The sequence below is a fragment of the Anoplopoma fimbria genome, chromosome 21, assembly GCF_027596085.1.
Source record: "Anoplopoma fimbria isolate UVic2021 breed Golden Eagle Sablefish chromosome 21, Afim_UVic_2022, whole genome shotgun sequence".
Classification (NCBI taxonomy): domain Eukaryota; kingdom Metazoa; phylum Chordata; class Actinopteri; order Perciformes; family Anoplopomatidae; genus Anoplopoma; species Anoplopoma fimbria.
The window spans coordinates 4,762,840-4,778,853 of NC_072469.1; the positions used below are offsets into that span (position 1 = coordinate 4,762,840).

The window sequence follows — 16,014 nt, forward strand, 5'->3', positions numbered from 1 at the left end:
ATCCCCCAAAATCCTACACACTTGACCTTAAAGCCTTGATATAGAATCAAGAAATTATATAAGTGATGAGACCACATCAACCTACATATTTAAGATCAATGTAGCACCTAAATAGAAACATGTTGGTGCTTTGTAACTCAGTTGTCAGTGGACTCATTATGGTTGAGTTGAGTCGAGGCAATCAAGTTGAGTCAAGCGTCAAGATCCAATGAATGAAATACAAAAACAGCTTTTACAGCTTTTTATTAGAACATCCAAAATGAGAAAAAAAAATCTTTACATACTCCATCACTGACAAAAACTAACAAACAAATGCATGGAAACAAAGAAAGCTGAGCATTGAGAAGTTATTACACATTCGAGTGGTTTGAGGCAATAGGCCAAAGCAACAGGTCTAAAGCAGCTTAAGAGATGAAAACATTGCTTGAACACCCTCGGCTTTATGAGCGTGCTCCTTCAGCTGGAAGGTAAATGTGGATGTACTCGCTCATTGGGTCCATAGATTTCTCTCGTGTCCCTTATCTGGTCCTGGTAGGACTTACTGCGTATTGCATGAGGTGGTAAATGGCTAAGCTACAAGAATGCATGGGACTGTGTATTCATGTCCATCTGCATGCATGTGTGTGATAGCATGTTTATTTCTTGCGGTAGTCGTCTGAATAGGCTCTGTGATCTTCCTGCTCAGGGTACTGGTCTCCGTAGCGCCTCAGTATGTCCTGGATGCTTGGCATACCCTGTGGGAGTTGCTGGTAGGACATGTGAGGCTCCTCCTGGCCGCTCTGGTAGGGCTCCGCTCGTACTGCTCCTGTTCGTGCTGCTCCTCCGGCTGCTGCTGGCTCTCTGCTGCCCCCTGGCTGTGGTCCTCCTCGGCGTGGTGCTCAGGCTGGGCCTCGGGCTGAGGCTCGTAGCGGCGCAGGCGGCAGTCGCGGTCGTACTCGGGGTCGCAGTGTGGGTTGGTGGGCTCCATCACTCCGCTGCGGCTGCCGTCGGCGTTCAGGTGGGGCTCGTATGCCTCGGCGGGGTAGGGGATGTGGCGGTGAACTCCGGAGCGAGGCTCGGCGGGCTTCACGGGGTAGCATTCGCGATCGTAGCCGATGAAGCAGTCGTGGCCCTCCTTGGTTTTACCCGGGGGGCCCAGAGGGTGGCGCTCCTCCTGGGCTGGCTCCTCATAATTGGGATTGGAGAAAGGGAACTGCTGCCTGGCGGAGGGATTACCGTGGCGATGCATAGCAGCAGCCGCCTCACGGATCGCGGAGAAAGGATCGTTGGGGTTGGCCTCTGGAGCGGCCTCCATGCGTGGAGCGGCCTCCATGCGTGGAGCAGCCTCCATGCGTGTGGCATATGGGTTGTTACCTTGAGCTTGGGACATGAATCTGCGCAGAATGGCATATGGGTCATTAGCTGGAGGAGAAGCTGGAGCGCTAGCCTGGCGGTACATAGCATATGGATCATTGACTCTGTTAGCATTAGCAGCAGCATCCCTAAACATAGCGTAGGGGTCGTTGTGCGCAGCCTGAGGAGCAGCACGGATGGCAGCAGCCTCGTCTTCTTCCTCGTTTTTGTATGCATCAGGAGGGGAGGCGAATCTGGTGGCACTTAGAGGGTTGCAGCCTTCTTCATAAAGAGGGTTGCAGGATCCAGGGCCAGCGGCGGCAGGAGTGTTAGGGGCACGAGGCGCCTGGAGGAACACATCAAAGCAGAAACAGAGGTCATTATAATCAATGCATAGATGCAAATAAGAACACAAACACAAAGTCTTTATCGCTATCATAAAACAAAGCTTACAGCAAGGGAGGCAGCGTGGGCACAGCGAGGATCCCGGAGTGGATCACAGTTGGGGTACTGCATGTAGAGACCAGATGGGGCTTTCTGCACCAGTTTGGGTTTGCAGTTGGGGTCTTTGCTGGGGTCACAGCCGAGGTGGGCGTAGGAAGGCGGGGGTCCGGCAGAGGGTGCATACCCGTGGGCCGCTCTCAAGTGGTACTGCAGGCACTCCACATCATCAGCGGAGCAGATACGCAGAAGCTCAGCCTTCTGCTCCTAATGCATGAAAAATAGAGGCAGAAATGGCGGCATGATGTTATTGATCTTGTGGTGTAAAGCCACTGTATGCAGATTTTTTATCTTGTTTAAACTTAGGTTTGATGAGATAAGTTTGGGATTTTGTTAACATTTTAAGGCAATTGTTGTTGTTTTCCTCCCTTTGTTCTCAGCATTCCCATATTGTATCAATTGGAAAACACGGTCACTGCGTCTTCCTTAAAACTACCACAAGGGGTCACCAAAGTCCAACATTTTCAAATCCTACAAACTTTTAGACACAAATCTTTTCTGCAACAGCCCGAGGTTAAGTAAATTGCTCGACCTCAATCTATTCATAAATAAATATATTAAAATCCCTCAAATGTATACGGTCATATTAAGAGTAGTCTTAAGAAACATTTTTGAGTTGATTTGCATCGCTTAACAATAAATTATCTGCAATATTTTGTGATATTTGTGCTACGAATTTGATATATTGTATTTCTCTGCATGCAATGTACTAAATGTAATTGATGCATCATATACTTCTAACCAAAAGGTGATATTAGACTGAATTCTTCAATACATTGGAGTATAAACACTGTCTGGAAGCATACCTTGGAAAGGAAGGAGGCTGCGGATGGAGAGTAGTAGTAATACCCTGACTGGGGGTCCTTCGCCGGAGCAGCGGAGCGGACGTACATTGGCGCTGGGGCCTTCACTGGTGCCGGGGCGGGGGTGGCAGCTGCTGGGAGCACCAGAGGCAGGTAGGGGCTCTTGCCCTGGACCAAAGCAGCATACAGGCAGTAGGCGTCCTTGGTGGGGTCACATGTTTTCACAGGTGCCGGTTTGGGGGCCTCTGGCTTAGGTTTGGGCCTGCTGGTGTAGGAAGCCACGCAGTTGGGGTCGTCAGAGTCGGAGCAGGACTTGTAGACATCCCCCAGGTGGCGCAAGTAGGCCTTGTAGGAGCGACGTCCCTCAGCACGGTTCTTGTTCTGGAGGTAGGCCAGGTAGATGCGGTCCATCTCCTGAACCTGAGTGGAGAGAATGAGTTTTTGGAACATTGATGCATTGTTTTGGAAACAATACTTGTGAAATCCCAAATAGTATTTATTATCAAATAACCAGGTGTAGGCTTAAAAGTCGGCACAGCAGCTGTAAAATTTCAAACAGTCAATTAAAATTCACGATATAGACCAAACAGTATCAGGCTGCAATATTTCTTTCTTTTTTTTAAGTTTAAAAATGTTAACATGGTCGTCTATAAGGATTGACTCGTTTTGGAGCTTGTCTCAAGTGGCCATTGGAGGAGCTGCAGTTTTGCCACTTCCTCGTGTGCTTCATCTCTAAGCCCAAGATGTTGCTGCTTGATTGAAACTGACTACAATAATACTAAGTTTTAAAAGCAAAAAACCAACAGCATGATGGAAAAATGAGAATACAGATGGATAGTGGAGAAGTGGATAATGCTGCAGGAACGCTTTAAAGATCTGTGGACTCTATGCAGCCTGAAAGGAATACCTGCAGACACACCTCATGCCTGAATAAAGTAGAAAGTAGAGCACAGAGCGCTTTGTAGTAGTAAACATTTACATTATCTATCATAAAGTTAAAGAAGAAAATGTAAAAGAAACTAAAAATGATTTTAAGTAGGGTAATTTATTTGCTTCATTGTGTCTAATGCTGACCAAGTAGCGTACAGTGCTTTTATCAATAGAAACAGCTACCTGCTGTGTCTAAAAACAACACTGATGAGAGTTGTTGGCCATAAAAAAAAATGAGCTTAAAGATGCTAAAATGCTTCATTGATTTGGGGGAATTTCGGAGATGAATGACTGATATCTGTGGGTTTATCAGTAGGAGTGACTTCTTTCATATTACATCTTATCTGCCTCATTGTTAATATGGAAATATTGACTAGAGCAGCCTGTATTATTGGAATTCATTGTAACAGAGGAACTTTTGTTTGGTGCTAAAAAGACTTTAGGTGAAATGTCAGTTTTCTCCGTGTGCTTGTGTACTTACTGCCTCATGGTTGCCGTTCTCAGTGAAGTACTTGTACCAGCCCCAGAAGTCAGAGTTCTGTTTGTACCAGCTGATGTTCCTGCGGTTGCGGATCAGCTTCCTGTGAAACTCTGCAGCGCCAGCACTCTCCTGGATACCTTCTCCCGCTGAGAGGAAAAAAAGAAAAGTTCAGCCGCTCCTGATCCCGAGGCTTTTTGTGCTCACTTGGACATCAAGTTCAAGGACTTTCTAGTAACTTTTAAAGTTTATAACAACTTATTCAAGACATCAAACTTGTTATATTTGGGGGTGAGACATCATTGATAAGCCTTCAAATGTGTTTACGTGCCAAGAATATTGGTCCTATCTCACATTAGATATTGATCAGAGCTAAGTGTTGATGCTGAAGCAAGGTGAGGTGCAGTGATGAGTTTGGGTGTTACACTTTTATCGTGGACTCATTTTTTTAACTCTCATGGTTAATTTACTCTGCAGAAACAAACACTAATGTCTAAGTATATGCTTAAGGTAAAAAAAAACACATATTTACCATCTCCTTTAGGCTTTTGCACAATTGGTCCGGCAGACAAGAATGCTATAAAAAAAACAAACAGAGAAAAGCAAAAACAGATGTGAAACCTAGAAGTTGCTGAAGTCGAGATTAAGTTTTGGAAATTGCTTACTCTTTCTTTTCTGACCTTTTTAAATGTGTCTGTAATTCATAAGCGATAATGTATGACATTAAACCTCAAACACTTACAGGCAGATATTGTTCATTAAATAGGGCAAGGGTAATTGCCTGAGCCTGAAACGCTGGCAACTGCATCTCTTTGTAGATTTTATAGGTGAGCCTGTAACCTCACACCCCACGCTGCGTTTTCAAAGAACACTACACACACACGTGTATGTGTGTGCGTACATGCAGCTAAGAGAACAGCGGATTCAGCTCTGCTCTAGGTGTCTTTCATCTCCACAGGGAAAGGGTGTTAATGCCTTACAGGAGGAAGGGAGAAAGAGGAGGAAGAACAAGAGGGGAGCAGATGACAGGTTTAAAAGAGAGATCCAGAGGGGATAATTCAGGGTTATGTGACGCGTGTCGGATGTAGAAAAACATCAATCAAAAGAAAGAGTTCTGATGAGCTTTGACGGGATTAATCAGAGAGATGTGATGCACACTGTAGCGTGGAAGGTCAAACATGAAGGGCAACAAAGCAAAGGTATGAATTAGCAGAGAGAAACAGAATATAACAAAAAATAGGCAAATAGAGAGAATGAAGGTGACCCGAGGTGATGGAGCGACGTGGAGGAGGGAGGGGGTGGGCTAAAGGATGCTGTCTCAGTGTATCCGCTGTTTAGATTTTTACGAGCCTGTAAAAAAACAGGCTGGCACATCTGGAAACAGCAGAGGTTTAAGAGGGCGGAGGAGGTGGTGATGCTGACAGGTACTCATTTTTCTTTTTACATGAAAGAGTCTGCTCCTACTAATGCTTTTTTTTTTTTACCCCCCTTCAACTAGTGCAATAAAAAAACAAAAAAAACATTTTCAAAGCAAAGATGGGACTCGCCCCTTTGTAAATATGTCAGTCACGTCGCGAGCAAACTGGAAACAGGTGGTGAAGAAGCAACCTGTCTTTATGTTGAAACATTGTACATGATATATGATATATGACTACACAGCCACGTTATGATATACATGAAGCACAGTTACAGTTGACGATGACGTGAGTACGTGTCCGTGAACTGGTGACCCGGCGCAGTCTAACTAACACCTCAGCCTTGAGTTGTAGATGGTGACGCTGTGACGCAAGTAAAATTGATTTATGAAGAGTTTTAAATAAGATAGGTAATCAAGGTAACCAAGCAAACGGAGGTAGAAAATAAATAAGAGATGAAATATGAATACAAGCAAATGATTTTGTGGATGATGACAAATAAAATCTATCAGCTAAAAGAGATGCAAAGTAATAGGTACATTAGTAAGCTACTTTATACCTCTAAATACTGTACTTTTTACTCCACTGCATTCATATGAGAGCCATAGTTAAGATTAAAGCTACATTGTAATGGTAATATAATAATATAATATCACACTGACAAGGTGGGATTCTGCTGCTTAATAAGGAATTCTTCTTTAAGTTAATTTTGCTGCTAATAGTTTTGTACTTTTACTGAAGTAGAAGTCCTGAAATCCAGATTTCAAGTAACATAAAGTCAAATATTTGAACACTTTTTTTCCAGAACTGGCAAAAACACAACATCAACCATATTTCTCTACTTGGAAAAATCAGATTATGTGTAATTATTTTAAGGTTTCTTTGACTCACAAATCTATAGAGTGCAGCTTTAAAATGGAGACTGATTATAACATGCATGCTGTGGATGATGTATGTATGAATGGCTCCATCGACATCATGATTACCACTAACCAGCTGTCATTTTTGCATGATGTGAAATTACTGCATGTTTGAGTTCATAATTACTCATTCACAATACCTTTTCTCCAGCACTTTGGAGTTGCATGAATCTAAATCATTAAAAAGACATTACATAGGCTCATCATTCAATGCCAACTTTGATAAAATCTCTAAATGATGGTAATTAATCTAACTAGGCTTTTTTTGCTTTGAAGAGAAAGGACCCATTACTGCTGTACAATCAGAGCTAATAGCCGACATGTGACTCAATTCATCCTTTATAATACACAGGAGTTGAATGATTCATCCTCGGTCATAGTGCAGGGTGGTAATTTGAAATATTCGTCACCTAATTATTTATTCTCCATCCATTCACTCAGTATTATAATGAGCCGAACCACATAGATGAGTTTCTGTTTAATTATATTTTTGATTTTGGACATTGAAATGTTAGAACCCGTGTTCTGTCGTCAGTTACTAAGTATATCTACTCAAGTTGTGTACTTAAGTATTTCCCTTTCATTCCCCTTTATACTTCTACTCCACTGCATACCTGAGGGAAATATTGTTCTATCTACTCCAATACATTTATTTAACAGCTGTTTTTCTTAGTTGCTTTTCAGATTAAGATACAAAACATATGACAAGTTTTGAAGCTTGAAATTCTCTTATTGATGCTATTTTTTGGGTTTGTGTTAAGTCTGTCTTCTCTTTTATGAGAATTCTTAAGTCTGTTATCTGTGTTTTTATGTGGTGAAACTTTTAAGGAGCCATCTTGGCAAGGGCCTCCTTGTAAGAAAAAGATTCAAAATATAAATTGGATTATCCTGGCTAAATAAAGGTTAAATAAATAAATGAATACTTTTTTTTATTGTAATACATATAACTAGATTTGAAACAATGAATAAAACCCTTCTCTGCAACAGTAACACCCACTGGGGCTCATTTGCTGCAGTGAGTACTTCCTTTGAGACCTTAAGAAAAAACAATTCTGACAATACTAACAAACTTTTAATTGAATAACATTTTCAACTCTTTTACATGTAATAGAATATATTTGCAGTCTGAGTTCTGTACTCACCGGGCAGCAGAATCACAGCCAGCAGAGTTGTGATGAACACACCGAAGAAACTGGTCCTCCTCCTTCCAGCCATGACTCCTCTCCTGCCAAAGAAACCAACATTCAGAATGATGCTCTGCTCACAAAAAACTTTCTTCCATCACTTTTATGCCTTGAAATATTAGTACACAACAGATTTTACCAGATGTCAACTTTTTGTCACCAATGGAATATCAAAAATGATAGCAAAGTCCCAAAATTTACATGGATACCTCCATATTCTTATACATTTTAGGTTAGACTTCACCTAACCAGATGTAGTAGAATGGTATCTTTATCTAATAGTCTTGCTATTTTCACTAATTCCCTACAGCTGCAACTTTAGAACGCAGATCTTCCAAGACTAAGAGCCAAAAAAGAAGTGTTTGTTACCTCCAAGAGTGCAGAAACTAGATTTTCAACCCAATTACAACCCCAGAGCCTTAGACCTCAAAGTCTCCTGAAGCTGTTGGTTTTGCTGTCGTAAAAACAGAACCAGGTGTTGTTCAGCGGTCAAACTTGACTGTAACCTGAACTTGAATCCCTCGTTAAGTACCTTTTTAAGGTAAACACACAGATGGGCAGAATCACCACAGTGTTTGTTTTTGAGTCTCTTACCTGTGGTTATCTTATCTTCTGTCTGCGGATCCAGATGTGGACTCAAATGAAGCCGATGATGACTCAGTCCACCTGGGCTCCAACACTAAGTGTGTGTGTGTTTGTGTGTGTGTGTGTGTGTGTGTGTGCGTATATCGTAGAGGTTCCTGGTGCAACCGGTCCCTGAGGCCCTTCTGACAGTCTGCCCCGATGAGGAAATCTGGCAAGGTTTTAAACAGAGCCCGTTCATTAAGACTCACACGGAAAAAACGCAAACAGGGACCACCTGAGGGGGGTCAAGGAACACCTCAACGAGAAGCGTGATTGGTTAGATCTTTCAGAAAGTTCCAGCCAATTGGAGGCACCGTAATTAAAGACAGGAAGAGAGAGAAGGTGGGAGGGCTCGGGGCAGAGATGGAGACGTGGAGGGAAGCGGTGTGAGATGTTGTAGAAGTGGCGTTTCTTGATTTAACATGATTGATCAATAATTCACTTTTAAGGTTAGAAATCAGACACTGGGTCGTTTATGGATGCAACAATCACTCCTAAAAGAAAAAAAACCTAAAAGACAGAAAGGAACAGAAGAAAAGACAACATCAGGAAATAATGAAGGAGAGCTGAGGTGCCACATAAGCACTTCTCAGAGACCCTCAATGAGGGCCAAACCACAGCTTCTGTTTAAACCTGAACACACACACACACACACACACACACACACACACACACACACACACACACACACACACACACACACACACACATGCAGGACAGCTGGTCTACACATGAGGAATTTGATAATCTACAGTTTCCTCCCCAGTTTAACTGTGTTCAGGCATGCCAGCCTTGTAACACACACACACACACACACACACACACACACACACACACACACACACACACACACCGTGATTTGAATGGGTCTCTGAGCTGTGATGTGTGATGCAATATCAGCACAAATGACAGCATTAGCCTGTAACTTCGTTATAACTCTCTGTAGACTTATGAGGTTTGTGTCCAGGCCGGCGTCTGAAGAGGGTTTATCAAGTTTACGGCAAAATTGCAATCTGCTCTTTCAAACCAAAAGTCATTAAACCCAAAATAAATCATGTTTGTTGAGGACAAAATTCATTTATGAACATAATCGTACTAAAGTTTAGAGAGAAGATATAGTTTTCTATTATTTTTGGATGATATTTTTGGATGTACAGAAAGTAGCCACCTTGTGAGCATTGGCTCTTATGCCAGACACAGATGCTAAACTTATATATTTTTCTATTTATGTACACTGAGATATTGTTAAAGTTCAGTCAAAGTTTCGGCTCGGCCCCTTAATTGCAATAAAGGAAAATCATAGAAAGACACTAAAAAGTTTTTCTCAGGAACATTGAATATTCATGAATAAATAAGCAATCAGAGTTTAAGGTTTGTGTTATACATCGAGATTTAAACACTCAAAACTCACCTTCATCAGGACTATAATCACATTGTGGTTCTAAATTCGGGATGGTGAAATAATACAATTGCTTTAATTTTGCCAGAAATGTCTGTGTTTGTGGCGAAATCTCATAAAAAGCAAATGGATTAAAAAAATTCCTTTTTCAGGCCCTTTTTAAGAGTTTATGGGAAACACAGATTACAGTGTGCCTCAAATAGTTTGGCACCAGTTTTGGGGGGGGAGGCCGTTTTCTGGATTAATACAACGACAACCCGGTTCACAGTCAGGTGCATAAAATAAACGGTTTTCCCAGTTTGTTGTGAATAAACTAACCTGCACAGAGCCCTGACCTCAACCTTCAAAACACCTTTGGGATGGAATGAGAAGCTGGCTGTGAGTTGGTCCACTTGAACTAATGCTTGTGTTGCTGAATGGGAGCAAATCCCTGCATCCCGGCTCCTTCATCATATGGAAACCCCCTCTAGAGGAGCGGAGGCTGTTTAAGCAGCTGATTAATGTGCATGGTTTAGGAATGAGATATTCAGGGCATCCACACTTTTGAACATGAACTGTAGCTTCTTTAAAGTGTAAGCACGTGCCCTGAACAACCATCATTCTCTGCCAGTAGTAAGTTATGCAACATGTTTACAAGTCTAATGGACATGCATGGTGTAAATATGAAGTTTCTTTCTATTTTTCTTATCTCTAGGCCGACACATGCAGCCGGTTTATGTGGGCCTGCGTCACCTCAGGGAAAGTCAAAACTGAATACATTAAAATGTCATTTTCACTCAAGAGTTAATTCAACAGTCAGCATAAATAACTGAAGAAACATATGAAGAGATTCAAAGTCAAATCACAGCTTATTTCTATATTCATGATACCTCCACACATGAGAGCTCTATTTGCTCTGTTTTCTTTTTAAGCCTTTCCACATGTTTTTACGGTGCGTTTCCTGTCCCATCTGGACCCAAACTGAACATTTAGCGGTCATGTTAACACTGTATCTCGTATGTAATTAAGTTTGCTAACAGGTGTTTCACAGAGCCCACAAACCTACAATCCAAACCGGAGCAGATTCAAACACGACGACGCCAAAACCATACTCATAATTTCCTCTAAAGCAGGAATGTAAGGGGATTCTCAGAATTCACAGACACCTGGTTTACAAAGACAGCTTCTTTTTGTGTAAAAACAAAAAAAAAATCTTTATTTCAGTGCAGTGGTGAGTGACATGAAGGAGGGAGGAGGGGGCTGTACAAATAAGAGAGAACTTGTAGTCAGAATGAGCCCATTTTCATGATTGCTTTTCGTATGTACACGTTCACAGAAACACACAGGAGGTCAGACGATGTCGTCACTGCAGGTCATCGTCATCGAACAGATCCTCGAAGTCTGCAGGCAGTAAGAGCAAAAGGATACAGGACGGAAAGAAAAGAGACAAACAGGACGAGAACAGGGTTAGAATTAGTCCAGCTGTTTCCCAGAAACCCCTACATTTACAGCTAATTATGCAATATATCATGTCTCTTTAAATTGTAGCCTCTGAGTTTAAACCTTAAAGCTTCTTGTGAGAGGTTTGGTAAACACTTTTATCCAGAGTGTCTTTTACTTGCAATAAAAAAAATGTAGCCAATTGCACAAGACCTGATGACATGCCAATCCACATATGTCAGCATTGTGTTATAAAGATAATGGTACATACGTCTCCAGATGATGAAATTCTCCACAACACAAGATAATAATAATAATAATAATAATAATAATAATAATATACATTTATATAAACAAGAGGTGGAGGCTGAATCCTCTTGTAGCACAACATTTTCAAAGCTTTTCTGCATATTTTCTTTGCATGTACACACAATGAAGCACTGCATTTATAAGCTCTGGTGATAAAAGCAGAAACAATTCGTGGTTTAATAAATCAACAGAAACATAATCAGCAACTATAATCGTCTGATTATGTTTCGATTATCATTTAAGTCATTTTGTGAAACATAAATGCTCAAAATTGACTAAACTTCTCAAACGGCTGGTTTTCTTTGTCTTCTGTGATATCAAAGTATCTTTGGATTTTAGACTCAATTAACAATAAACTCAATAAACAATTTAAATAAACAACTTTACCCTCGACAAACTGTGAGGGGCTTATTTATTTATTTGGATTTGTCCAGGCTCTCCTTAAAGACACACACATTCAATTTGACCACTTTCATCCTTGTAACAGAAGATGTGAGTTTGTGGTTTATGTAAATGATATTCTGACCTTTTGAGTCAAGTCAGTTTTATTTATAAAGCCTAGTATCACAAATCACCTCGAGGGGCTTTGAGCTGTCTGCAGCAAGGAGTTATGTTAATATCTACAAGTAGTTCTCCGTATAGTCAAATTTTATATATTTACATATATTTGCCAGAATGTCCAAAGGCTGAAAGTGATCGAGATTTACCAGGTTTGAGAAACTCTTTCTTTCATGTCTGAGTGGTTTCTAGCAACAGGACATTCCTGTTTTTGCCTAATAAGGGACAGGCCACGAGTCAAAGAGCCCCTCGGCTACCCATAACCCCTTGCAACTTTTAACACAAGCCGCAGCAGCACCAGGGACTGGAAGTCTTCTTTTATTCACAACAGGGTTAAGAAATGTCCCATGTTTCACACCGTTAAGCTGACCTTTTACTACAACTTATTATAACGTTGTCATGTCCATGTGAGGAAATAACAACCTGAGCTCACAAAGCCTAACCAAAGGGTCACTTTTGAAAGCAAATAAAGGTTTTAAATGGTAACCCGAGTTCTATGATCAGACAGAAGACTTTTGGACTTTTCTATTCCGTGCTCACCTCTTGTTAAATGTTCAAACCTGATTCTAATTAGCGGACATGTTTGGTTTGCACATATAAAAAGATGAGTGGCTATAACAACGATTTAGAGTCGGTTTGTCAACTAAGCAGTTGTTTTGATTCTAGTCGACTAAGACTTCTTTAGTTGATTAGTCATGTTTTATGCTTTTTTTTTTATGCTGAATGACTTTTTTCCAAGAAACTTATGAGCACATCTCTGGTAAACACAGGTTTTGTGTGATTGTTTGAGGAGAAACTCAGTGTTAGTCTAAGATGTTCTAGGTCGAGGAAAGCCCTACCCATTAGCTCTCTATCTGCATTCACATACCACGACATAATGAGCCGTTAACTTGCATCATTTTGAACACTGTATGTCAGTCTTATCATGTGCACCAGCTGTGTCTGTTTACAGATGAAACATGGCGTTTCACATTAGGAGCATTAAGGGCCCTTATAGGACCCAACTCCCTGTTAGTGCCACAAGCTTAGAACTCACTGAATGGCAGTTTTAGCAGTGTTAACAACCACAGTGAGTGTGTGTGTGTGTGTGTTTGTGTGTGTGTGTGTGTGTGTGTGTGTGTTTGTGTGTTTTAAAGCAGCTGACTGGCGAGGTGTCCCGCTGAGTTTCAGTCTGACACCGACTATAAAACTCACTTTACCATCCTCCTCTTTGCTCCCCTCTTTTTTTTTCTTCTTTCATTCCCTCCTTTTTAACAATCAGCTCTTTTCTTTCTAAGTCATGTGCTGCTGAGCCGAAATAGTTTTGCCCGAAGCCGACGCTGGAAGACGGAAAACAGATTAGCCTAGTGTTTTTGTGCGTTTGTTTTTTATGTGTGAAACTTCCTGTAAGTCGCTTTGGATAAAAGCGTCTGCTAAATGACTGTAATGTAATGTAATGTAATGTAATGTGTTTACAGGGTTTGGGAGGGTTAATTTCAGAAGGCAGAGAGGTTTAGGCAAGAAACTGGAGAACATGCTTAAACCATAACTAGTTAAACATTAAACCAGTTACCATGCAGGCCTTCCATAATCTGGTTATTCCCCTTTACTATTTTATGTCCCTTCTTCAAATTTTGGGGAATATTTTAATTGTATTCAAGATAGTATGTTCCATTACAATCCTTCCTGGTGATAAGATGCTTTACAGATTTTTCGCTTTAGTGCGTTCAAGTGTTTGCACAGTTCTGTCATGTGTTTCATTTTACAGCTTAAGTCTGAAAAAATAAATGTATGTGTGTTAACTAGGGTTTTGTTATTTCTTTGATCATTAAACAGGAAACAGTGTTTCTCCTTTACATGATGTTGCAGATATGACATTACTATCAAAAATCTGGAATGTTAAGTTAAGTTAAATGCATGTAAACACAGCCATTAAAGTCTAAAATCGTGACTGTCTGCTGACAAATATGGGCAATAAAGTAAGTGGACAGATTGAAACAAATCATAATGGTTCACTTGCTGTAACTTTGCACATGAGGGGTTTTTACTTCTTCACCTCACACTTCTTCATCAGATATGACTCTTAGAGACAAAAGAGTATCTTTCTGCTTCTTTTGTCGCATCACGTCATGTGTCTAATCATTCTAGGTTCAGTCGTGATACAGATAAAGGAATTTAAGCGTATTCCTTTGAGTAGTTGTCACTCTGGATTGTGTGCAGAATAAAAGATTTCTGTTTGATTTCTGCTCCACTCTTCAAGCTTCCTCCTCATTGTATGCTGTCCTGCTGACATATTCTGCTGCTATATCTAAAGAACAGACGACTTAAGAGGAACAAATATTCGTCCAAGTGTATGCAAATTTTATAATTTAGGGAGAAAAAAGGAGAGCAAACTGTGGCTGACCGTTAAAGAAATCCGAGTGCACTGCTTTCTCATTGGCTGCCAGGTCCATCAGGAGTCCGCTGCTGCCTCCTGCCTGTTAACACACAGCAGTACAACCAGTTCTAAAGCATTCGCAAAATCACATATTCATACACACATTACTTTAAATGTGAACAGTAGGGATAAAGAAGCTACTAGGGGACAATGTGATAACAAAAATATAACAGTTATTCTGTCTGTATATATAATATTTCAGTTTTTGTGGATTCTTTACTGTTTTACACTTGTTCTTTGCTATGTCTCTTGTTTGCACTATTCCCTACGCTGCGGGACTAATAAAGGATTATCTTATTTTATAACTTAATGATTTCTGGAAGTGGGGCATCATCTGTGCATTATTAGGATATGTTTTGTGGCAGGTTGAAACTGCAGTCTGACAGAATATGTATTCCACTATATCTTTTGCTCACCTCTTCAAGAAGTACTACCCTGAGCCTTCCACTTAGCACTTATTTACTATATTTGTTGCACTTATTGTATTCGTACTAGTTTGTTGCACTTATTGTATTCAGTTTAGTTTGTTGCAATTATTGTATTCGTATTAGTTTGTTTATGCACTATACTTTTGCTCTGGTTTATGCTTTTAGATGCTTGTTTAAGAAAGGAGATGCACTTATGACTTCTGGTGACTAGTAGTTCTCTTGAATACCTATGTTGAATACACTTCCTGTAAGTCGCTTTGGATAAAAGCGTCTGCTAAATGACTGTAATGTAATGTAATGTAATGTAAATCCTAGAAAAGTAGTAACTTCCCCACATTCACCAAGGTTATCAGACATAATCTGAAGTATATACAAAATAAATCACATGATTGTAGGGCAGATAATGTGCTTTATGGAGAAGGGGAAAAAAACCTTAATATTAGGCATGATCTGCAGTAATGAAATACACAGAAGGGTGACAGCAGACACTGCAATACCACAGAAGAAGAAGAAGAAGCTGTGCATCATGGAGGGCTTTAATGTTAATACTACATATTATTTTTGTCAGACTGCATATGCAGCCTGGTAGTGAAAGTGAAAGCACAATTATAAATACATAAATACAATGCATAATTATCATTATTATGCTTCTTTCCCCCCCAGAGAGGCTGCACACAGACTGTGTTGTTGCATTGTTATTTGGAACATCACACCTGTGACGTCACTGAGCTAAGCTAGCATTAGCATTAGATTCTGTTGCTGTGTTGTTGTTTTTTTTCGGTTTAGTTTAAAATCTTTGAACGCACCTCGTCCAGGTCCACGTAGGGTCCGGCTCCTTCAGGGAACATCTCGTCCACTGCGGGCTTCATCGTGTTTCGGTATCAGTTCAGCGGGAACGAGCAGCTAAGAGAGACTTTGTGGCTAGCTTGGGCTAGCTTTGACACACGTAAACACAACGTGTGCAACACTGAACTGTGCTCGGCTAAGTCTGCGAGCTGGCTTCATTAGTTCCGCTCTTTGTTTTTTGTTAATAAAATGTTTAGTTTGATAAATTAATTTCTGCAGTATTAACCATGAAAACAGTTTACAATATTAACTCAATTTTAGTTTAGTTTAGTTTAGTTTATTTGCACAATTGAAACATAACATATCATGACAATAAAAACCTGTGCAATACATTACACATTACACTGTGCAATAATAGTTAAAACAGTTAAAAATAGTTAAAATAGTTTTTTTTTTTTTTCTCTGTCTGTAAATATAATATTTCAGTTATTGTTTTTTTCTACTGTTTTTTT

The 16,014-nt window shown here is 40.4% G+C and overlaps 2 protein-coding genes across 2 annotated transcripts; both read right to left on the reverse strand.

The window, feature by feature from the left end:
• Positions 1 to 324: 324 nt before the first annotated feature.
• Positions 325 to 7,594, reverse strand: and1 (actinodin1). The gene is made up of 8 exons (XM_054623375.1): positions 7,522 to 7,594; positions 4,577 to 4,621; positions 4,048 to 4,193; positions 2,640 to 3,056; positions 1,786 to 2,040; positions 1,472 to 1,678; positions 746 to 1,240; positions 325 to 713 (listed from the first exon to the last, which is right to left on the reverse strand). The coding sequence occupies exons 1-8, from the start codon at positions 7,592 to 7,594 to the stop codon at positions 636 to 638; spliced, it is 1,716 nt and encodes a 571-aa protein (XP_054479350.1). The 3' UTR covers positions 325 to 635.
• A 3,166-nt stretch (positions 7,595 to 10,760) lies between these two features.
• cops9 (COP9 signalosome subunit 9) lies at positions 10,761 to 15,693 on the reverse strand. The gene is made up of 3 exons (XM_054623223.1): positions 15,523 to 15,693; positions 14,256 to 14,328; positions 10,761 to 10,966 (listed from the first exon to the last, which is right to left on the reverse strand). Exons 1-3 carry the CDS (start codon positions 15,583 to 15,585, stop codon positions 10,929 to 10,931), a joined length of 174 nt encoding a protein of 57 aa, XP_054479198.1. The 5' UTR covers positions 15,586 to 15,693; the 3' UTR covers positions 10,761 to 10,928.
• Between the last annotated feature and the right edge of the window lie 321 nt (positions 15,694 to 16,014).